Source organism: Bidens hawaiensis, unplaced genomic scaffold, assembly GCF_021521415.1.
Source record: "Bidens hawaiensis isolate Kalapana, Puna unplaced genomic scaffold, B.hawaiensis_p1.1 tig00052606_1, whole genome shotgun sequence".
Classification (NCBI taxonomy): domain Eukaryota; kingdom Viridiplantae; phylum Streptophyta; class Magnoliopsida; order Asterales; family Asteraceae; genus Bidens; species Bidens hawaiensis.
The window spans coordinates 1,350-24,233 of record NW_027499474.1 but is presented as its reverse complement, the minus strand read 5'-3'; the positions used below and the strand labels follow the sequence as shown (position 1 = coordinate 24,233).

The following is a 22,884-nucleotide window of genomic DNA, read 5'->3' as shown; positions in this document are numbered from 1 at the left end:
CAAAATATTAAATGAATTTTTCGTTTGATTTCGGTTTATGTTATAAATTTCCTACCCAGCTTACCAACATATTCAAATATGGCTTTTGTATACGAATAAAATTGGAATTTATATTTTTAACCGAACCGAGTTTATTATCCATCTAAAAAGTAATAGTGTTGGTAATTTCGTATTCAGTATGTTTTGTCTTTTCACTTAGGAGTCGGAAGCGAGCTCTTAACATTGACATGTGAGATATCGTCTCATCACTCATTGTAAGTTTTATCGTTTGTTTTTGTGGCTTCTAGCGCCTTACTAGTCATTTTTAATGAAATTTGTCGTTCAAAAAAAAAAGATATCGTCTCATTACCAAAACCCTAAGTCCCTAACTTAGTCATGTTGTTGCTCCTCACAAGTCACAACACGTCTTTGTCACTTAAGATCTCTAACCCTAAATTGAAGTAGAGTGTATGTCCTCTCGTATCATATTACATTAATAATTCTTATTGTCGAATCGAATTTGAACAATTTTTTAATTCTAATTTGATTTTAGTTCAAATTTAGTTTAAAAAGTTCAAATTTGAGTAAACAGATTACATTCACACATGGATGACGAATTCCAATCTAATGTAGAAGCCTAGTTTCAAATGTTGGATCATGTATGCATATACAAGAGATCAACTACATGCATATGGTTAAAAATAACCTAGTTTACAATTGAGTATGTAATTCATAAGAAATGTATAATCCTTGTTTTGTGAAGTTGAATTAAAGATATTGTACATAAATGTTATATTGTAATAAATAATAAACGTTACTGATATGAATATACGGAGGGATTTAGCCCATTTAACCCCTTGACGTCGACTTTTCCCTTCACTTTAAGTCCCTCAGTCTTTTAACCAAGTTGCCTCTCGGTCTATTAAATTACTAACAAACATTGTTAACCCTCAATTTACACCCACCCATTCACCACCCGCAACCTCCACCACCACTTGGTCGAAGCCTTGATAAAATCCGGCGTTGTGTTGCTCTATAGACGAAACTACTATATCCTCATTTTTAGATTCATCCACTAATTAAACCGCTTTCATATCTTCCAAGTTACAGTCTTCGGAGTTGCCAAAACCACCATTATCATGATGTCGTGTATCATTCGTTTGTTGAAATGGAAAGTATTAGAGCTAAGTATACATTACCGCGCTATAGATGATCTATATAACTTGATTGCTGGGCATGAATTATAGGCTCTTAACTTGTTTGGATAAGCAAATCTCATATGACTGGTCTAAAGGTTTATGCAAACACATTGTTTATATCAACTAAATAGATGCCAGGTCTTTTGACCAATGACAAGCCGACAAATGACACCCCTTTCAACTAGTAGTAATAAAGAATGTTCTGCTAATATGATAAAGAACTTTATTCACGTATCCAATTAGAAAAGAAACAGGAGAGAGCATACAACACAATCCTGAGTCCCCTTATTATTCGCTTCAAAATTCCGAAATGGAAAACCAGTGCCATAGGAACCAAAACATAGCTTGTGTACCAATTTTGGTACAAAAAAATTCAAATTCAATTCTTATACAAAAACAATTATTTTCAACTTCAAAGTAGTTCTTTTTTAATGTTTCTCGAAGAAACAGAGACGCCTCTAGTTGACGACATCAAGAACAAGCTTACGTGACTTCAAAACCGACCACCTCAACCGCCTGTAGTAAGCAGCTTGAAGCAAAGCCAGTGACAGTACAAATATCCACTTGAATCCCATCTGCATCCCCAAAATCAAATTATTATTTCTCTCAAAATATTTCGTATGACAGAAAGTAGGGTCGGAACTCATAAATAGTTTAGACAAGAAGCAAAATTCATAAATCACACCGAACCACTAGAATGATTTATATCATTTACTTCATAAAATATTAGCTAAAAAGGAGCATGCGCAAAAACGAGTTGCAAATCACCATAAGTCTTATTTTAATGGCATAGAATGTTCTAAATCCTAATTCATTATATCTGTGGATTTAACACATTAATTATAGTCAACTTTTAGAAATTAGATGAAACAAGTGCTTGCGAGTCTGCCCAACAAGCACATCTTGCCATCTCTTAAAAATGAGTATAATCTCTAATGTTGTTCATCACTTTTAGTCTATGCCAAACAAAGTGACATTTTAACTTGTTATAAACCAATTGCAATGTTAAAAAATAATAATTTGTTTTTTTTATTTCTCAAGACATAAAAATGTAGGTTTTGAAGGAATTGTACCAGTTTTCTTTCTTCCATTTCTGGTTCTGCAGCCCAGCTCAAAAACGAAACGATATCCTTTCCCATCTACAAAAATATAAAACAGAGAAATCTAAGTATTGAGACCCAAGCTGAGAATAAACAAATAAAAGCGACCAGCTAGCCCGTTACCAACCTGAGCCTCTGTTGCTGGAGTACCGTCTTCATATTCAACAGCACCATCATTAAGCATTTTGGGCATTGCAATAGCTCCACCAGGAAAGTAAGGATTATAATGCAGGCCTTCCCTAATCTGCAATAAATTCAAAATTTGGTTCATTTTCTAATAAACATTAGAAATAAATTCAAATAAGAACATGTTTCACAACTTACTGTAACACCAGCAGGAGGATCACGATAGCCAGTCAAAAGTGCAAACACATAGTTCTGTCCATTGTGACGAGCCTGAAGTAACAAAAAAGTGTGAGAATCAAGCAACACACCAAAAAAGTGAAAGGAAAAAAGCCTTAATAGTTGAAACTGGAAGAAAAGGTTACTTTGGTAATAAGACTGAGATCTGGAGGGTAGGCCCCACCATTGGCAAACCTAGCAGCTTGCTCATTAGCATAAGGCTGAGGAAACCGATCACTTAATTTTCCAGGGCGTGTAAACATCTCACCCTCATCATTAGGACCATCAACCACTTCAATTTCAGCAGCCATTGCCTTTGTTTCCTCTTCTGTGTATGCCACGCCAACCAAATCACGGTATGAAACCAAACCCATTGAATGGCATGATGCACATACTTGTGTGTACACCTGGTGTCCACGTCGAATCCTGCCCATGATAAACACCAAATTGCAAAAAGTCAATTGCTGAAATAAGCATTTATGTTTTGAAAAAAGAATTCATTTTACTTTATGAAAAGGTACAAAAGGAACTCACGAAGCATGGTCATATGAACTAAGAATGCCTTGATGGGGCCAGGGATAACTTGGAGACTCCAACCCGTGCTCAGCTTCATCAGCAGCGGCAAAAGTTGTAAAACTTAAAATCCCTGACACACCTGCTCCAAGCAGAGCAAGTGCCCTCAGTGACTTGACACCAGCAGATCCAGCTCCATCCTGGTCTTTCTTTGAAACCAGAGACGGTAAAGCTGGTGGAGCCTAGAGTTTTAAAAAGATGATGTCAGCAATCAGTAAGCACAGTATCAATAGGTAGCATTTAGCAAAGTTATCTTAGTGGTACGCTCTTATGATGCACTTGTTCCAAAATGCAGCTTATTTCTAGCTTAAGAACCAATAATATATTCAACTTTATAAATTCTTCCGTATGTGGTTAATGCTTTGTTGTGTATGTAAGTTATTGATCTACAAAAAGCTCATAAACTGATGGGCTCACAAAACAAAATAGGTGGTCTAAACTCCTGATGGTACTTCCTATACATTTCAAATAGCCACTTAATGAAGTGAAAATAAACAACTAGTGCCAAAATGTGCAGTAAGAGTGAAAACAGATAATGAAGGCAAAAGCCAATAAAGTAAATGACAATGTTTACAGCTGAACGAGAATGAAGACTGCCTCTGAGCAAGTGGTAAATTCCCCTACCACCAGCCATTATAGATAATTTCCTGTAAACCCATTAAATCGGAAATCAGAATCTGATAATAACTTATAAGTTTATAACGAGTCCCTACAATAATTTATATTACCAAATACACATCGAGACATGAAAACATGCAAAATGTCAAGTAAACACCGAGTCCAAAGGTATATAAAAGCAAAAGTAATGCTCATGTCATCCCTAAAAATACCTACGCTGCAATAATCGAACCCTAGCACTAATCAACAATGTTTGCCTTATACACAAAGGGCCACAATTTTGGTTTTGGCTACCCAAGTGAAAACTTCCCAAAAGGCCACCCAACCAAACATGTTTAACAGTAAAGTTTCCTCATTCACGACCAATGCGCCCAAAACACGTTAATGCTGTGGAACAGACCTCAGATGTCATAATCCCCCCCCCCCTCAACTCTCTTTCTCTAAGTGACTCAGTCATACTTGTATGATTAGCTCACATTCTTAAACATGACACTAGCGGCACCAATACCATTTACAATATTCGCCCACTCGTACAAACCAATATCGTTCACAACTTTTAATTACCCACAAAAAACTTAGCACGGTTACTTGAGTGGAAACTTTAAGGCAGCTCACTCGTCCTAACCTGCTCACACCCAAACATGCTTAAGGATAAATCTCTATGTGTTTGACTGATGGTATCTAACCTTAATCTCTCATGTGAGTCAACAAGACATGATTTAACCAGTTTTCCAATCACATGTATTTCACTCTAGATCTCAAATCAATTTTCACCCGAAAACTTGTATGTAGATTGCATTTGAAACAAGTGGCACAAATGATATCTAATTCAAATCGAATCTGGATAGTATTAAATTTATCATTATAACCCTATGAAACACTAGTTTCAGCTCATTTCATATCCATTTTAATCGAATTCAGATAGTAATAAAACGGATGACAAATCGTGTTTAATAACGGAGCTAAAATATTAAACGCATACCTAATTTCAGATTCAACGTATTAATCAATCAACACAAAGTCGATTAAATAACATTTCGTACGGACAATGAAACCCTAGAGGATGGATTAAACGTAAAGGATTGAGCTTTAGGTCAGATACTTACAGGATGTTGTCGGAAGAGATTGAAATGAAATGAAATGAAACGGCGGCGTTTAGCCGGTGTGGTGCAGATGAATCCAACAATGACCTGTTGAATTTGTGAATTGAAGGTGAACGAAAGAAATTTCAGATCTTTGATCTCGAGTACGACGTCGTTTTACAGTAATGGGCTTTGGGTGGGCTCGTAGAATATTAAGTGTTGGGCTAGCTTGAAATATTGGGCTTTTCATATTTTAACTGTTCGTCCATTTGATTGTATCTGGTAAAGATATAGATATAGATTTTTATTGCATAAACACTAACGTATCAGTAACTTTTTTTTCATTAATTTCATAAACCTATATGATCAATAATACACGTTTTCTAAAATATGTGATATTAGACCATTGGCATTGCAAAGGTTCCATGAAAGGCCTCTGCCATTGTCTATGTCGGTATGTATGTTTTCTTACTCTCTTCTTTTTACAAATCCCGCTATCTACTGTTTTCCTAAGAGCACCTACAACGGTGCTAGTGTGGCACCGTCCGGAACTAGTTGGATGTTAATGGACAAAAGAGTGATGGACTCATGGACATTACCGTTGTGGGCTTGGTTCTTGGGGATCGTTTGAAAATAAAGGTTGCAGATACAAACTACAAGCAAACTCTACATGGAATCCACTTTTCATTTTATGTAATACTCTGTAAATTAATAGGCAATTGCTTTTCCTTTTTTTCTTTTTGTTGACCACCTACCAATAAAGAAACATTTATTTTATTTTCATTTCAATACAAGAAAACAATTTGTAAATAACCTATTTGTATATAGACCACATAAATACATAATTTTAGAAAAACAAAAGGAAATGATAACGGAAAGGTTAAGAATTTATTGGTGTTATTCGTTAAGAAGATTTCTTTTAATGGCTAACGAATCTTTTAAATAAGCTACTGGCTAAATTCACCACATCAGATACACTTGTTTTTCGATTAAGAGAAAACACTCACTTAAAATAAGAACGCTATTCATTTCTTTAATTAATTCAACACTTACGAAATATTAAAAAAATATATTACAAAAGTAACTTTTTAAATTTTTAAAACTTTTAAATTTTTTTAAATGCTTTATTTTTAGTTATAGATTTCTATTTATTTTAAATATATATCTTAATATTTACATATATAAACAAAAATAAATTTATTATAAAAGTTATTTGATTATATTATGAGATAATTCCCAAAACAGCCCTTTTAATGAGAGAGAAAACAAAAAATAGCCCGTGAGATTTGAAATTCCCAAAATAGCCCTTCAAATCTCACGTTCACGTTAATTTGTGAGATTCCCCGTGATTTTTCGTGGACGAATCAAATTCTGCCAAGTGTCTTCCATTCCCACCTACCATGCTATTTTTCATCCCAAATTTGTCGGAAACGTAACTTTTGACATTAAATATAACCTGAAAAAAACCAACTGTAACGTGATGTTTCAAGCTGTTTTTATCGACAACGTGAGCTTTCAAATTTATGGGTTTTAAAGGTATTTTGAAATTCATCTCCTTAGATGAATTTCAAGTGAATTTAACTTAGGAGACAATTTTCAATTAAACTTCATTATCTTCTTCTATTGTAAACCTCTTTCAAACCTTTTGTATGTTTTTCATATCCTCACAACCATGTTCTTCTTCTCCCACTCCCGTATGAAGCTGTTCGGGTTGGGTTGTTCATCTACTTCTTGGTCGTGAATTCGGTGGCCTTCTCAACCTTGGGTAAATCTGAATCTGATTTGATAATTAAAAATTAGTTTGTTATTATTTTCAATTAGTTGTCAATGAGTTACATACTTTCAATGATGTGTTTATATATTGATATTTGTTTTTAGATGGTTGGGTTAGTATCTCATGCATAATCGATTGGAAGGTTTTAATAGTTTTACATTGGTCTATCCTTCCTCCATAATTGACATGCAACATATTTTTCGGAAACACTTTAACGTACCACATATAGATCGGGTATAATTAAACGTTGAACATATATTTGGGCCATCTTTTAACGTATAACATAAATTTGGTTCTTATTTTATCGGGCCCACCAATAATTGACATGGAACATATTTTTGGAAACTTTAACGTACAACATATAATCCGGATACATTTTAACGTTGAACATATATTTGGGCCATCTTTTAACGTATAACATAAATTTGGTTCTTATTTTATCGGGCCCACCAATAATTGACATGGAACATATTTTTGGGAAACTTTAACGTACAACATATAGACCGGGTATAATTAAACGTTGAACATATATTTGGGCCATCTTTTAACGTATAACATTAATTTGGTTCTTATTTTATCGGGCCCACCAATAATTGTCATGCAAACATATTTTTGAGAAACTTTAACGTACAACATATAATCCGGATACATTTTAACGTTGAACATATTTATGGGCCATCTTTTAACGTATAACACTAATTTGGTACAAATTTCATAGGTCCATCCAATAATGTAGAGTACATTTTTTTGGAAAATACTTTAACGTTCAACATATAAACCGGGTATAATTTAACGTAGAGTACAGTTTTGGGGCCACATTGTAACGTACAACTTATATTTCGTTCAAAATTTATCGGTCCTCCAATAAATCATATTTAAAATCTTTTATTTTAAATACACAACAATTTTTCCTAAAGTTGCCTAAACTCATTACAATGTCAAAACCGATCTTCAACAATCCAGAAACAAGCCTTCTCCCTAATGTTGATAAGTTCGACGACATTGAAACCTTCATACATGTTTTCGAAGATATGCACGTCGAAGGAAAGAAGGTTTTGCCCCCACCCGAAGTCAACGAAACAACAGATGATCCCTTTGCCATATGGGATGGTGATGACTTTGACATAGATGCAGCTTGGGATGAAACATTTAGTGGATTGAAGATCCATGAAAATCAGGTTGGAAATAAAAAAGAAACCGATTCAAAGAAAGAAAAACAAGAAGACGAAAAGGGTGTTGATTACATGGAAATCAACTAATGTATAACTTTCAAAATGTAATTTTCATTTCGTTTCTTGTAAAAATGTAGTTTCATGAGATTAGTTTATGTTGTTTTATTGGCTAATCTTTTTTATATTTGGTTACCACTACATACACATAAAACACAAAATACCTTAAAAAACATACCATAATATTACACATAAACACTAAGTTAAAAACTTAGTGTTAAACATTACATTATGCCCTAACATTGAACCACAACAACAAAACAAAAGATGTTTCAACTACACCACACAAAGGATTACACAAACTATTACACCATCAAACTACCCAAACATGCACAGCATACCTTCAACTACTCCAAACACCATTCAGTTACGAGAGTACACCCAAACCTCATTTGCAGCATCCCAGTCCTGATGAACACGAATGTCAGAAAACGGGTAAATGATATCCTGGTTCGTGCTGTCAAACTAGACAAGATACTCGCTTTCTCCAACTTTGCTAATAATGCGACCAACCCACCAACCATCGTTTGCAAACACATCAACTTTCTCACCAACATCAAAGGCACTAACAAGAACATTAGCTGGTTTCGGCCTGATTTTATCGGCCTTCACAAATTCTCATAACAAACCGGATTGATCGGCTTCAAGTAGTGTCCGGAAAATCACGATGTATGTCTCCTTCCCAACCCGTGAAATAATGGTTCCATCATAAAATGATCCCAAGAAACCCGGACCCATATCAACAACTTCTATCGGATCTCCTCGCTTAAACTTCATTATTGAAGATGATATCACCCAGATTTTTGTTTGATTTATGAGAAAAGAAATGAAATGAAAATAATCAACACGTTATATAATGTATGAACAAAAGTTTAAGTCTAATGAAAATCATCTTGGCAGTTAAACTGTAAACTAAAATTAAAATCGTCTCCGAGGTTGAAATTCATATGAAATTCATCTAAGGAGATGAATTTCAAAATAACTCAAAATCCATCTTATTTGAAAACTCACGTTGCCGATAAAAACAGCTTGAAACATCACGTTACAGTTGGTTTTTTTCAGGTTATATTTGATGTCAAAAGTTACGTTTCCGACAGATTTGAGATGAAAAATAGCGTGGTAGGTGGGAATGGAAGACACTTGGCAGAATTTGATTCGTCCACGAAAAATCACGGGGAATCTCACAAACTAACGTGGACGTGAGATTTGAACGGCTATTTTGGGAATTTCAAATCTCACGGGCTATTTCTTGTTCTCTCTCTCATTAAAAGGGCTGTTTTGAGATTTTTCTCTTATATTAATGTAGGGGTATGTGATGATATGGTGGTTTGTGAATGTTTATTGATTTACAAAGAAAATAAGGTTTTTAAGAAAGTTTGAAATTTGATGTGACCAGTAATAGAAGGATTTCACTTTTAAAGGCTCTAAACTACAATCTAACCTTTCCAAAGAGTTTCTCTCCATCGATTAAGGGTTGCATTAAAGACAAATCTTAATTAATACGTAGTTAACTACCATCAAAGGGTTTTTGATACATTGACATCAATATTTGAAATATGATGTCTCGCACACACATTATTATATATAATAAAAGAGATCTTTAGCGACGTAGCCATGTGATTGGTCCACGTGGCCTCACGTGGTTGGTCGCCTTTTTTATTTGCTTTTAATTTGTTTTTCGCGTTTAAATTCGTGTCGGTTCGCGGACGTAAAATACAGGTTCTTCTACCGTTGATAGCATCAAGTGATTCTGGCCAAATTCGTGTCAGCTCGCGGTCGCAACCTAAGATTATTTGCCCTGCGAGTTTCTTTTGTCCATTGATTCTGGACAAATTCGCGTCAGGTCACAGCTACAATGCGTATATATTTGGTTTTCGCCATGATTTTTTATGTAAATGATTTGTGTCAGCTCGCGGTCGCAACCTAAGGTTTTTGTTTCTCGCGAGTTTTTTTTGTCCGTTGATTCTGGATGACTTCGTGTCAGGTCACGACCAAAATGCACGTATATTTTTGGTTTTCGTCACAGTCTTTTATATGTATTTTGAGTGTTGATGGATTAACTTATTGCTTTAATTTCGATGTCATAACCTTATACCAACCGAACTCGTGTCGGTTCGCCACCACAACAGATGGTTTTGTGTGTACGATTTAGTGCCGAAAACGTCAAATCCGACGGAATTTACGTTAGTTCACAAACGCAATGCACGGGTTTTTTTATCAATTTTTTTTGTCCCTCGATTCCAGAATCAACGAATTCGTATCAGTTCACAACTGCAACGCGCGTGTTTTTTTTGTTCACCACATTTTTTATACATTTTAAATATGTTAAATTGTTGTATTTGGATGTTGATGAATTTATGGTTTGCTTTATTTTTGGCTCGGTAACCAGATACCAACCGAAGTGTCATCGGTTCGTAACCGCAATGCGTGTTTTGTTATGTTAATTTGTTGTATTTTTGCTTTAACAAGGTTTTTTTAGGGGGTTTAATACTGGTTTCGTAACCCGGTACTGATCGAATTCACCTCGACTCGCAGACGCACTGCGCGATTTGATAAGTTATACGAGTACGACTGTCAATAACATCAACCCGGCGCAACGCGCCGGGAATCTTCCTAGTTTGATAATACATTACTAATTTATGTTTATCTTTCATTTAAAAAGGGATAATGAGCAAAATGATTAGTTGACTGATCAATATCAACAGAATGTTCATTTGACCAATCAATTCTCAAAATACTTATCTTAAAACTCGTCCACCCGATCATCTTTTAATCATTACTCTATATGTTTAACGAACTAGAATCCACCATACGTCATAAAACCGACAGGTTGTTAGTTTTTTTTTTAATATCGGAGCCGACAGGATTATTTAGTTGTCCGACGAGATTATTTTGGCTTCCGATGAGGTTATTTTGGAAAACTATCATAATTTTGTTGGTTAAAAATCTTGTCGAGTAATATTAAAATATGGAGTCAATGAGTTTTATGGTGAACTTTATGGAAGTTGGACCATCAAACGGGCGTTTAATATACATTGAACTATCTTTTTTTTTTTGAACAATCAACGAATCCTTCAAATAAGCTACTGGCTAAATTCACCACATCAGCAAGCATACACTCGTGTTTCGATCTCGAAAAGCTTTCACTTAAGGCCAACGCGCATGAACACTTGCCTAAAGTCTCGACCGTGCGATGAAACAACTCATTCATTTCAATGATCAAACTAGTAAACGTCGCATCCCGTCATCATCTGATATCACCGAAACTAAAAGATAGAAGTAGAAATTGTATCCGAATCACATGAAACAACACTATTAGCTCGTTTACGACATTGAGCCATCGTCATTTTCCCGTAGAAAAAAGAAAAAAATAACAAATGAATAAAAAATGAAGTATAACGATACAAATCGGACGACGGCGTTTAACAGCAATTGTTTTCACTTTTCACTTTTCAGCAGTTGGCCTTGACACCGGTGTATTAATTACTATTACTCTAATTAATCAACCTCCCACCCACCCACCCGCTTTCACTCACCGGAATCACAACTTCCACTATCCCATGCCCGTAAAACCCTAACCACCACCACCACACCTTAACAATAATAATAATAATAACAAATGGACATTCTATTCGCTCAGATCCAAGCCGATCTCCGCTCCAACGACGCCCTACGCCAATCCGGCGCCTTACTCCAAGCTCTCCAACAATCCGCCGCCGGCCGCGACATCTCCGTCATCGCCAAATCCGCCGTCGAAGAGATCGTCGCCTCTCCCGCCTCCGCCGTCTCCAAAAAACTCGCCTTCGACTTAATCCGATCCACTCGCCTCACCACCAATCTCTGGGAAACCGTCTGCACAGGCATCCACAACGACCTCGAGTTTCCAGATCCTGACGTCACTGCCGCTGCCGTTTCCATCCTCGCCGCCATTCCGTCGTATCGCCTCGGTAAACTCATTACTGATAGTAATAAGGAGATCTCTAGGTGCTTTGATTCCCTTAGTGTTAACTTGAGGTTCTCGATTACCGAGACGCTAGGCTGCATTTTAGCGCGGGATGATTTGGTGACCTTATGTGAGAATAATATTAATTTGTTGGATAAGGTATCCATTTGGTGGATTAGGATTGGGGATAATATGTTGGATAAAGCGGATAATGTGTCCAAGGTCGCGTTTGAGTCGGTTGGGAGGTTGTTTCAGGAGTTTGAGTCTAAGAGGATGAGTCGGTTGGCTGGGGATAAGCTTGTGGATAGTGAGAATTCCGTTGCGATCAGGTCGAATTGGGTGTCGTCGATGGTGGATTTCGTTTGGAAGAGGCGGAATGCGTTGATGGCACGGGCGTTGATTCTGCCGGTCGAGAGTTTTAGGGCGACGGTGTATCCGCTTGTGTATGCTGTGAAGTCGGTTGCGTCGGGTTCGCTTGAGGCGTTTCGGAAGCTATCGAGTTCTTCGAAGAAAACATCTGCAAGTACTGTGGATTCAAGTAAGGCGGAGAGGTTTGTGGGAGTGTCGGATGTGGTTACTCATCTGGCTCCCTTTTTGGCGTCTTCGTTAGACCCGGCGTTGATTTTTGAGGTCGGAATTAATATGTTGTATTTGGCTGATGTTCCTGGTGGTAAGCCTGAGTGGGCTTCAGCATCAATTATTGCAATTCTCACACTTTGGGACAGACAAGAGTTTTCTTCTGCTCGAGAGAGTATAGTTAGAGCTGTTGTCACCAACCTACATCTTCTCGATCTTAGTATGCAGGTTTGTGCAACCACTTCCTGCACTTTGTATTACACTTGCAGCAGTTTATTAGTTTCAGTCATAGTGTGCGTCACATTTTATACAAAACCATAGGTCACAATTATCCAGGTGTACTAGTTCGAATGATAGATGAAAGCCTTAATTGTTGATTTGAAATATAATACACATTACACAAAAGACAAGCTAAGAAATGGTTTATTGACATGCTTCATCATAATTATAATCAACTAGGCTCTAAGCCCAACAGATTGACTGGGTTTGATGTTGAACTCTATATAATATCAAGATGCATGATATAACATAATAAGATTCTATCCTATTGACCATTAAGATAGAAAATAAAACTTACTAGGTTTATTTTCTTTGCCATTTTCTGCATTTTCTAAACAGTAAATAGGAGGAAGATGAGATAGCACCTGCCAAACTGAATTTATGATTTTTGAAGAACATAGGATGACAGACATTTACTGGATCCATGTTAACAAACAAATAAAAAAACTAAGTTAAGAAGGCAAATAACTTAAGACCATTTACTAGATATGCCTTCTTTGTGTTATCTATCTTAAAATGTTACCCATGCTGTGTGCCTGTGCATCATACTTTCCTATCTAGATTCTTCTTCCCAGGATCATATAAAGTTTGTATTTCCTAGTCCTATATTGTTAGTACCTTTTTTCTGGGTGTTCTAGAGCAAGTGCACTTGCTTGATTTGATTTTTTTTAAAAACAAATGATAAGTTAATTACGATATGGTATATTGTACATATTATTAGTGAATTAGTATTAGATTGGCAGCATAATTCTCCATTTATCACAATCTTATAGGATAGGCATTCAGGTTATACATGGATTTTTCTCTAATTCATTGTGGTTTTCTTTATTCTTGGTAAAGAGTCAAGGTTATTATTATTATTATTATTCGCAGTTGTCAGTTATGATCTATCTTATCAACCAGTTGGAGTTTTTGGTGACTCTTCTTAATATTGTCTGCACAATAAAAATACAAATTAATGTTAACACAACGTAGTTATATATGGATTCAGGTTTCATTATTTAAAAGGCTGCTTCTCATGGTGAGAAACTTAAGAGCAGAATCAGACCGCATGCATGCATTAGCATGCATTTGTCGTACGGCTCTTTGTGTTGATCTTTTTGCAAAAGAAAGTGTCCGAAGAGGTCAAAAACCACTTCCTGGAACAGACATTGCATCACTTTTTGAGGATGCCAGAATCAGAGATGACCTCAACACTGTCAAAAGCAAAAGCTTATTCAGAGAAGAATTAGTAGCCACTTTGGTTGAAAGCTGTTTTCAGCTGTCCCTACCATTGCCTGAACAAAAAAATTCAGGTATGGAAAGTAGAGTGATCGGAGCATTGGCTTATGGAACCGGTTATGGTGCATTAAATTGGACCGAACCAGCTTTAGAAGTGGTGGAAGTGTGTCGACCTTGTGTGAAATGGGACTGTGAAGGTCGAACCTATGCTGTTGATTGTTACTTGAAGCTGTTGGTTAGGCTTTGCCATATTTTTGATACCAGGGGTGGGGTCAAAAGAGTCAAAGACGGGGCATCTCAAGATCAGATTTTGAATGAAACTCGCTTACAAAATTTGCAACGAAAACTTGTAAATGATCTGCTCGAGGTGTGTGCAAGTTTGAATGTTAAAGATTTAAAAATTCTAATATATCCTTCTAAATTTAATAATACCGTATCTACCATTTCAAAACACTATAAATACCCATTGATGTTGATTAAAGAAATAATTGCTTAGAGAAGTATAATACACTGAATATATGAAAAAAATATTACACATTCGGTGATGATTCACTATAGTAATGTTGTTTTCCACTTCGTATATGCACTAAAAACAGACTTTTATAAGCAATTAGTTTTATATTAACAGAAAGCAAAAGTATAATGTTAGTGTTTAGAAAGGGTAAACATGGTAAAATTAATCTAGAAGATTTACATCGAAACTTTGAACTTTTAAAAGGATGTATACATTTGGAGTATAAACCCTGGTCTTTTTTATGTACATAATATTTGTCAATTTGACAGGTTAATACGCCTAGAATTGCTGCTCGGCTTATTTGGGCAATTTCTGAACACATCGACTTAGAAGGTTTGGATCCTCTTTTAGCAGATGACCCAGATGATGCACTGAACATCATCATATCTAAAATACACAAAATCTTATTCAATGCTGACTCATCTGCCACTGAAACAAATAAGCTGCAAGATATTCAAGCTGTTCTTTTGTGTGCTCAAAGATTAGGATCACGTAATGCTAGGGCGGGCCAGTTGCTCATCAAAGAGCTAGAAGAGTTCAGGGCTGACCCGTTGACAGATTCTGTTAACAAGCATCAGGCACGTATGATACTGCAGAGAATCAAATACGTTTCTAGTCATTCGATGACAAGTGAGCAAGCATTCTGTTCTAACTTTACAAACATAGACGGAAATTTACAGATATGCCCTTGGGCACTTATTACATGATTGTTTCATGCTTTTGTTCCAGGTGGGCTGGTGTTAGTGAAGCTAGAGGAGATTACCCATTCAGTCATCACAAACTACGGTTCAGTTCTATGAAGCTTCTGCAGCCCAAGATAGAAAGTTGGAAGGATTAGTTCATAAGGCTATTCTAGAACTATGGAGACCTGACCCTAGTGAGTTGACTTTGTTCTTGACCAAAAGAGCTGACACCACTTCACTAAAGATACCTCCAAATGCATATACATTAACTGGTAGTAGTGATCCCTGCTATGTTGAAGCATATCACTTGTCAGATCCTAGTGATGGAAGAATCACACTTCATTTAAAGGTTGGACTCAACTTCTAACTACCCTAGATACATTTATAGGTTTTTATTTAGATGATTTGATTGTAAACTGTCTCTCTATATACGCATATAATCATATATAACAAAAAATAAAAAGATAAAAAGTTGGTTGGTAGACTGAAGATAACTTGGAAATACAGACCTTTTAAGTTGAATAGGATATTAATATAAAATTAGGGTGGAACTATTTGAAGATGTCATAGAGGAGGTTATGTGCCTCTTCTTGTTTTTATTGGTGTTATTAAAACTTCAGGCATAGAGACGGGCTTAGTTTACTGATTTGTTAATATCAGAATTGTAATAGCTAGAAACTTGTGTTACACTATAATGCATTGAACTATTATAGTTGAGCTTTGACAACTTGTTGCAGGTTTTAAATTTGACTGATATTGAACTCAATCGGGTGGATATTCGTGTCGGGTTGTCTGGTGCTTCATATTTCATGGATGGATCTCCTCAAGCAGTACGACAATTGCGTGATCTAAATTCTCAGGTTTCTCCAAACATTACTTAGCTTTGTTATTTGTTTTCTGCTGCATGTTCTACTGTGGTAAAAATCAAATCAATGGTTGGTTCTTGGAATCAAGGCCATATAAAACTTCCTAAAAGTTCTGTTTTCATATGATCGCATCTTGGTAAGGAAGATCCTTTATTAGACAATTAAATACCAAAAGAAATATTACTTCATCCCATCTATAAACATTTAAATTAAAATTATTTTTATATTAAAGCTTTAATCACAATAATTGCGGACAACTCAAACCAAAATCTCTTGCTCACCTAGTCTCATAAGTAACATTGTTGCAGACCTCTTATGAACACATAACTCTGAATATTTTAAGGACATTCAAACACATTTAATCAAGTAGCAATATTAACTGGCTATATGGAGAATGCATGATCCTTTTGAAAACATATTCTACTACGGAAAAATAACTTGTTTCTGTTTTAAACGTAAACCATGTGTGCAGGAACCAGTATTATGCAGTGTAACTCTAGGTGTGTCCCACTTTGAAAGATGTGCTCTTTGGGTACAAGTCTTATACTACCCCTTTGCTGGCAATGATATTCAGGAAACGTAGGTGACTACGCAGAAGAAGATCAACAAATCATTAAACAAAAACGAACCGCAAAGCCAGAATTAGGGGATCCAGTCATCATGAGATGCCAGCCGTATAAGATTCCACTAACAGAGCTTCTTTCGCCCCATAAATCTCACCTGTTGGAGTATTTTCGCCTGTGGCCAAGTCTACCTGCTATGGTGGAATTCACAGGCACTTATACATATGAAGGTAGTGGATTTAAAGCTACTGCTGCTCAGCAATACGGTTCTTCTCCTTTTTTGAGTGGCCTTAAATCTCTTTCCACCAAGCCTTTTCACAGGGTTTGCTCTCACATAATCCGGACCGTTGCTGGCTTTCAGGCAAGTTTCTTTAAGTGAAATTTGTAATTATGTTCCATTAGTTAAAAAAATGTTATATTGCTTTTGAACAGCTATGCTTTGCTGCAAAAACATGGCATGGAGGTTTCTTAGGGATGATGATATTCGGTGCAAGTGAAGTAAGCAGAAACGTGGACCTGGGAGACGAAACCACAGCTATGATATGCAAATTCGTGGTTCGAGCCTCGGATGCAGCTATAATAAAAGAAGTGGGTTCAGACCTACAGTCATGGTGTGATGACCTAACTGATGGCGGTGTTGAGTACATGCCGGAAGATGAAGTCAAGGTGGCTGCAGCAGAGCGCCTACGGATATCAATGGAACAAATAGCCATTCTGAAGGCGGCTCAGCCGCCACCTAAGTCTCCCAAAGTTGAAGATGTAAATGATGACGATGATGAAGATAGTGATGATGATAAAAAGAAGGAAGATGGGAAGAAGAAACACAAGGGTCCCACAACGTTATTTGAATTGACACCTGAGGAGGTGGAGCATCGTGCTCTTCAAACTGCGGTGTTGCAGGAATGGCATGCTTTGTGTAAAGATAGAAACGCCAAGGTTAAATAGGTCTTTTACATGGATGGAATTTTGTGGTGGTTGGGTTTGCTAGTTCGTTCTACAGTTGGCAATTATTTTTTAAGCGTATAGCGAGTGATTTCTTTTTCTTGTGGATTATAGATCTAATTTGAGGTCGGTCTTTGTAATCATGTTGTTTGTGCTTTTTTTCTTTACAGATTGTTAAACTTAAGAACTACTTCAGAATGAGCAAATTTGTATTTTTGTTGTAAAATAATCATTACAAGTTCAAGGAGATTTTGACTTTTTAATTTTTGTTGTTAATTCTAGCTACCGGTGCTTGTTAAATTTTGGATGTAAATTCTAGCTAGCGGAGAGCACGGGTAGTTTGGTTATGGGTTAAACCGAAGCTATAACTGATGGCTTTGGTTTTTAGATTTCCATACTAATCATTTACAAATGGTTTGTTTAATTCAGTTACTGGAGAAGATTGTTTAGTTAATTTCAGCTACTAGACATAAATGGCTTTGGTTTCTTTGTTACTTCGATTATGAAAAGTTAATTGATTATCAATTCTTTTCACCCTGTTTATTATGCTTATTAGTTGCTTTAATTTGCAACATACTTCCTACAGTGGTCTATATTAGATTACGCACGACCATCGCTCAAATCGTACTCGTTTTCTTTTTTTTTTTCCTCTTGTATTCAAGGTAAGCCAAAATAAGCCCAAGATTTCAAATCCTTAAAACATGACAAATCTAATTACCTCCAAAAAAAAAAACATATAAAATCATTAAGGGATTCCTAAAAAATAAACCCCATAGACAGACCAAGCAAAAGGGCAATCCTAATAACATCTGCATATACTGCATATAGGTTTTAGTCTTCTCTGTCAGTGAAACAAAATGTGAGATGAACCAATATGATGATGGCAACTACCCTCTCTTACAAAATGCATCCGGGCCAGTCTCTCATAAGTACTTTTGAGGAACATTATCAAAATCATCAAAGTCGTGTCGTGTCGTTCCCTCCCAATCTGAAGAAAGTACAATCATTAAGGTAAGGTTCCAAAAAAATCTGTTAAAAGTTGTTAACCACGAGACTGATAGAAGGCATTTTAGCGGGATCAAGAGTTATACCTTGGACAGATAAACCGGATCACAAGACATAGATTCATCCATCGTCGTCAGCTTCTTCGACAGTTTCATGATTCTGAAACAATTCAATAACATAGATCCAGGTTAGGCTTGCAGTACAGTATGATAAACCTTCAGAGTATTAATATCATACCTTTGGATTGATGTATCAATATGCTCAATCATCTCACACGTTTTATATTGCTCGGGGTCCTCAAGAAATCTAACCATTCCATCCTTCTGATTGATGGTTGCATAGATCTCCCCATCCTCAATCTTCCAATAAAAGGATAACACGTTAAAAACAATCAAACAGAAAAGGTTAAAAATGAGATTTACCGATATATGTGTTTACCATTTCAAGTACATGCATTTCAGCTTCCTTAGGGGTACTTAGCTGAGCAGTGTTGCAATGTCTTGAAGGGATAACGTCAAATATGTCTGGGTCAACCTCTGAATGTTCCTCTTGTACATCGATGACACAACCTGCTTGACCAATCCAAGATTGTTTCCCTGTAAAAAAATAGTGTAAATCGTTTAAATTTGTATTTGAACTGTATGCTACAGAACACAACCCAAACCGGCGCATTAGGTAAAACAAGTAAAAAATTTAACTCTACAAGCTACAAATTGAAGGAGAATACAGAGCTTACATTCTCAAATTTCTCTTGGTTTGCTTGGACAAATGCCTTGAGATCGGAAATACTTCCATGCTGTAACTAGTTGCCAACTCGATGTACGGCTACTTGGAACAGAAGAAAACAATGTATCAAAGATAATAAGAATATTAAATCATACACGAGATACAAAATACATGGTTGAATGAGAATACTAATAACATAGAGTTTCAGTTAGCTAGAAGGTACATGCATATTCCATTTACATCAGTATTAAGTAAAGGAAATGACATCAGTCTACAATAATTTTGCATAGCCAAATAAGAAAAAAAAACAGCAACGATATTTCATATGAGGGAAAGCTAGAAATCACCTGAGAAAAGTTCTTTAGATTCCTTTGAGCAATTGCGGAGGTGTACTTAGGGAAACTGCTTGAAAACTGCATTCAATAACAAAAGTATAAGTGATCACAAAGAAGAGGAACTCAATAACAATCACTATACAAAATCATCAAAATTGCTAAATTTAATATATGCATACAGTTTACATAATATAAAATCATAACATTCTTGATGTTACCAAAAGAAAATTGATGTATTGAATACCAACTAACAAATAAAGCAGCACATTTGTAACACCAATGGCATATCCCATAAACCACTTATATATTTGAATTTTAGAGTTCATATATAAGTATAAATACATAAACACACACCTGGCGAAGGTGAATGAGTGAAACCAGTATGTATTTTTTGTACGCTTCAACAACTATAGCACTCAATGTAGACATAGGAGCAGTTACCACCTGTAAATAAAAATGAGCAAGAATCGTAAAGAAGCCAGGCAAGTTTGCCCTTAAACCATGCATGAATAACAAAAATAATAAGCTGATTGAAAGGTATGCAAAAACAGATTGACACACATTGTGGAAAAGCTCCAATGCTTTGGCGAATCGTTTTTTGTCCTATGCAAATCATTCCCTGCTCAGAGTCAATTTCATATGACACCAGTTAATACATGAAATATGTAAATGTTACGCTCTTAGTATTCCTTATATATAAACAATATAGCTCACCCATAATAGCAGTACAAGAAAAAGTCCTTGGTTGATCAACTTCATATATATCATCCTCTAAAATGCTATAACCAGTTTTGTAACACTTAGCAGACAAACATACTTGAAGGGAAATCTGAATGTAAAGGAGTTAAATGCTCAGGGGAGGGGTCGAATCTTGTGAATAGCAGTCAGCAGGGGGGCCACAGCTCTCATAGGGGCATTAAGGATCATAACAAGCTCGTGTAGTCTTTTACAAATAGTTATAACTGTACCAACATGTTTAACTCATTAGTATAATATAAAGTAAACATCACCTTGTATAGTTGTATTGAAAATGTAGAACTATACATTTGTCAGATGCTAAACGGATCTGCTCTACACTGCACACGTCAATAAATCTGACAACAGGTAGAATTAATTCATTTGCTCGTGCTTCTGGGACTGGACTTGCTGTACATGCTTCCCTGTTATATATAGACATTGAGTCATTGAAACAACTTTCAAACAAGTGTAACAAGAAGCACCAGTTTACAAGTATTATTTGACAATTAGAAGTTGATAAACTATGCAATGACAACGGGCTACAAGACTTGCTCGTTACACACTTTATTTATAGTTCAAGATAACTTATACTCCATGTGTACAATTATCAACTTCCAAACTCAATATAAAGCACTCAATGTATCACAAAACTAGCAAGCTTAAACAGTATCATGAATCAAAGGAAAAAAAACCAACCTGCTTCAAAAACAGCAGAAGCATACTATAACATGCAAAATGTAGCATAAAACAATGAAGAAAAAGGCAAGTTACAAAAACAGACAGCTAAGCATGATAACAAAAACCAAAAGAAGTACACAACTCACTTAATTCAGTTTAAACAGAAATAATTAACATCACATGACACATCATACAAAAATTACAGAAATAATATTACAAGAGCTCGAGATCAGGCTCGGCTCATGCATTATATATTAACTAATCTATCAACATCTTAATTACTTTTAGGTAGTTCGAGAAACCTTAAACAGTTAAACGATCCTAAGCTCAAGTTAAGCTCAGTTGCATAGTGTGAAATTAATACGTAAAAGTCCAAATCACCTAAAATTAATAAACATACACAGGCTTAACAAGCCTAAACATTTGTCAGATACAATGCTCAAGCTCAAGCTCGTTAAGTCTCGGCTAGGCTCGTTTCAAGCTTATTATCGCTCGGTCTCTAGTACCTCGGCTCATTTGCACCCCTTAGGGAACACACAATCCAAAACCACATTCACTAGAATACATACTAACAATCAAAATCAATCTGCAATCTCAAACAATACCTACACAAAACCCTAAATCTCATCAAATCCTAAATAAAAAGCAAAAAATAAACAGCAGAAAACAGTAAACATCCTAAATCAATATGTAATCTCAACAATCCTACACAAAACCCTAAATCTCGTAAAATCCTAATAACAAGCACAATAAGCTTAATAAACAGCGGGCAACAGCAAATTGCAGAATTATAAACATTCAGTAGATACATACACACTACAAGCAAAATCAGCACGTAATATCAAACAATACTCAACCAAAACCCTAAATATGATTCCATTATTAACCAGACTTACAGAATGTATAGATACACCGAGTGATGAATCGAAGGATCAAGGAGAGTAAGGTATGAAGCAAACGTGGTGGCCTGAGAGCGTATGACGTCATCCGATTGTTTCAGAATGTGTTCAGTTGAGCTACGTCTGCATAACTACTCGATAAACCTTCAATTTGAGTCCCCAGTGATTCCACTGAATTCACATTCGAGTTCATGTCTTCTGCTGGTATAGATTACTGGTCACGCTTTTAGGTTTAGTATTATCATTTATATGCTTCGTTTCGGTTTGGTGTCGGGTTGACCGTTTGATGGCCAGATTTAATAACCCATGGGCCTTGACACGGGGGTAGAGGTGAAAAAAAACCCGAAGCAGGAACCGGACCGAAAAAAACCTAGAACCGGTTTTTTTTTATACCAAGGTTTTAATACCGAACTCGTAACCGACCCTACGCGTAGGGTACGGATAGAGTATGCATTTCAGTACCAAAACCCGTAGCCGAACCGGACCCGATTTGTATCTGGTAATACCCAAAACCCGGAACCGGTTCCATACCCGATACCCGGGTTTTTCCAATTCCGAAACCCGGATTTTTCAATCTATACCCGGAAAAAAGCCCGAAAAATACCCCTAAAAAGGATAACCCCTAAACAAATCCAATCTATACCCGGAAAAAAAGGCCGAAAAAAACCCGAAAATATGTTTTTTCAATACCGAAAATAAGGTATTCAAATACCCGGTTCTATACCCGACCCGAACCCGATGCATTAGGGTATAGTTTTTAGAGACAATACCCGGACCCGAACCCGACCCGGTTTTACTAATACATGATTTTCCAATACCCGGTCTAACCGAACCCTGTTCCATACCCGGAACCGGGTATTTGAAAACCCCGATTTATGCACCTCTAAGGGCGGGTACTCGGGTCGAGGCAAATTTGATCTTCACGTAATAAATCCGTAAACCGATCTTGCCAAACCAAAATACACGTGGAAGTCGAATGATGGATGAAACCGATATATTTTTATCATGTCCAGTTCCGTT

At 36.2% G+C, this 22,884-nt stretch overlaps 1 protein-coding gene and 2 pseudogenes across 3 annotated transcripts; 1 reads left to right on the top strand and 2 right to left on the bottom strand.

The window, feature by feature from the left end:
- Nucleotides 1-1,366: 1,366 nt before the first annotated feature.
- LOC143599739 (cytochrome c1-2, heme protein, mitochondrial-like) lies at nucleotides 1,367-5,017 on the bottom strand. Its single transcript, XM_077077622.1, has 8 exons — nucleotides 4,918-5,017; nucleotides 3,768-3,840; nucleotides 3,155-3,375; nucleotides 2,767-3,046; nucleotides 2,603-2,674; nucleotides 2,406-2,522; nucleotides 2,252-2,317; nucleotides 1,367-1,753 (listed from the first exon to the last, which is right to left on the bottom strand). The coding sequence occupies exons 2-8, from the start codon at nucleotides 3,825-3,827 to the stop codon at nucleotides 1,637-1,639; spliced, it is 933 nt and encodes a 310-aa protein (XP_076933737.1). The 5' UTR covers nucleotides 3,828-3,840; nucleotides 4,918-5,017; the 3' UTR covers nucleotides 1,367-1,636.
- Nucleotides 5,018-11,413: 6,396 nt separating this feature from the next.
- On the top strand, nucleotides 11,414-17,730 carry LOC143599738 (protein TPLATE-like; annotated as a pseudogene). Its single transcript, XR_013147345.1, has 7 exons — nucleotides 11,414-12,643; nucleotides 13,686-14,282; nucleotides 14,699-15,063; nucleotides 15,159-15,461; nucleotides 15,850-15,972; nucleotides 16,451-16,902; nucleotides 16,974-17,730. The product of XR_013147345.1 is annotated as a protein TPLATE-like (transcript).
- A 569-nt stretch (nucleotides 17,731-18,299) lies between these two features.
- LOC143599734 (COP9 signalosome complex subunit 3-like) lies at nucleotides 18,300-22,139 on the bottom strand (annotated as a pseudogene). The gene is made up of 12 exons (XR_013147343.1): nucleotides 21,862-22,139; nucleotides 20,594-20,709; nucleotides 20,264-20,511; nucleotide 20,226; nucleotides 20,111-20,168; nucleotides 19,904-19,993; nucleotides 19,562-19,627; nucleotides 19,225-19,313; nucleotides 18,927-19,084; nucleotides 18,726-18,847; nucleotides 18,575-18,647; nucleotides 18,300-18,471 (listed from the first exon to the last, which is right to left on the bottom strand). The product of XR_013147343.1 is annotated as a COP9 signalosome complex subunit 3-like (transcript).
- Between the last annotated feature and the right edge of the window lie 745 nt (nucleotides 22,140-22,884).

What these genes read in the sequence shown, in the direction of transcription:
- LOC143599739 (XM_077077622.1), bottom strand. Translation starts at nt 3,827, where the DNA reads ATGGCTGGTGGTAGGGGAATTTACCACTTGCTCAGAGGCAGTCTTCAT. An exon ending in GTCTTCATTCTCGTTCAGCT is followed by an intron (nt 3,376 to 3,767) that starts GTAAACATTGTC and finishes TTAAAACTCTAG; the next exon opens with GCTCCACCAGCTTTACCGTC. An exon ending in AAATGGAAGAAAGAAAACTG is followed by an intron (nt 1,754 to 2,251) that starts GTACAATTCCTT and finishes TTGGGGATGCAG; the next exon opens with ATGGGATTCAAGTGGATATT.